This window comes from Cryptosporidium hominis (assembly GCF_000006425.1).
Source record: "Cryptosporidium hominis TU502 chromosome 1 CHRO011088, whole genome shotgun sequence".
Lineage (NCBI taxonomy): Eukaryota > Apicomplexa > Conoidasida > Eucoccidiorida > Cryptosporidiidae > Cryptosporidium > Cryptosporidium hominis.
In genome coordinates this window covers 1-1,300 of record NW_666499.1, presented here as the reverse complement: position 1 = coordinate 1,300, position 1,300 = coordinate 1, and the positions used below count along the sequence as shown (strand labels likewise).

The 1,300-nt window shown below is 24.5% G+C and overlaps 1 protein-coding gene across 1 annotated transcript; it reads left to right on the top strand.

Annotated features, from left to right (window-relative positions):
* The first annotated feature begins 266 nt into the window (after positions 1–266).
* Positions 267–1,202, top strand: Chro.10342 (hypothetical protein). Its single annotated transcript, XM_659873.1, has 1 exon — positions 267–1,202. The coding sequence occupies one exon, from the start codon at positions 267–269 to the stop codon at positions 1,200–1,202; it is 936 nt and encodes a 311-aa protein (XP_664965.1).
* The last annotated feature ends 98 nt before the right edge of the window (positions 1,203–1,300 follow it).

The following is a 1,300-nucleotide window of genomic DNA, read 5'->3' as shown; positions in this document are numbered from 1 at the left end:
AAAATGGACAGGTTCAAAGCTTAAGAAGTAATCTATTATCATTTTCTTTATCAATTGAAAAAGAGGATATTATTAAAAGAGAAGATAGAAGTAGAGTTATTCCTATAGTAATCAGGATACTTTTATCAAAGCTTGGAAAAGATAAAGAAGGACCTAAAAAATCTAATAATATTGTCAGAGTTTCAAAAAAAGGAAATAAGGCTTTATCATCTTCTTCAAAAAGAAAAGTCATTATTTCTTATCTTTCTGAGCTTCCTAAAGAAGAAATGAGTTTACTCCTTTCTGTAATTATTGATCCTCTTGTCAATGTTAAATTATCTTTAAATGATTCATGTATTTCAAATCAAGATAATGATTTTGAAATAAATCATTCAAAAGATTTAGAATTCCTTAATACTCTTAAATCAATTTCCTCCACAATTTTATCAGAGATTCCCGAAGTTGAATTAAAAGGTTATTGTAAGTCCTTTTTCCTTAATACCATTATTAGTCATGATAATATAAATCAAGTATCCAAATTCTGGATATGGACTCAATCTCATTTCCAAGAAAAAGAAAAGATACCTGAAGATTTTGGATTTGTATATAATAATCAATGCATCACTTTATCTTCATATAAAAAAGATCAAAATCTTCAAAGCTCATTTTCTAACAAAATTAAAATCTCAATGAAACATATTAATTTATACACTTCTCAATATAAGATTGTTTTAAGATTCTTATCTTATTTGGATCATTTACTCAATTTTATGTCTCATACTATTAAAGATCATATTCATGTAATACTAATCATTCTTACAAATATTTTATATTTAAACCATAATATCATGAAGATAGCTAATAATAGCTTGGAATATGAAAAAGATATACAACCAGTATCTTTAAAGCTTCAAAATGATCATGATCTTATATTGGAAGAGGATGAAGAAAAAGAAGATATACAAAGAAAAATTGCAATCAATAGAGTTCGAATGACTTGCAAACAAATATTTATTTCAATTTCAAGTATATTAAATAATTATTCTGAATTTTCAGCCTATTTCAAGTATTTGATATCTCCCATTTCTCCCTTATTATTATCAAGTTTTGAGAATAATTTGAAATCTTTATCAAATCTTCATATTTCTTCAATTATGAGTTTTATGATAAATTTATCAAAGGAAGAAACTCTTTTGGATTTCTATACTTATTTATTTCCATAAGCATTATTGGATTTTAGTATATTATTTTCAAAAGAAATTATTTTATCTGGAATTAGAAATGGAGTAACAAAAGGAGTATCAGGTGAAAGATTTAATAT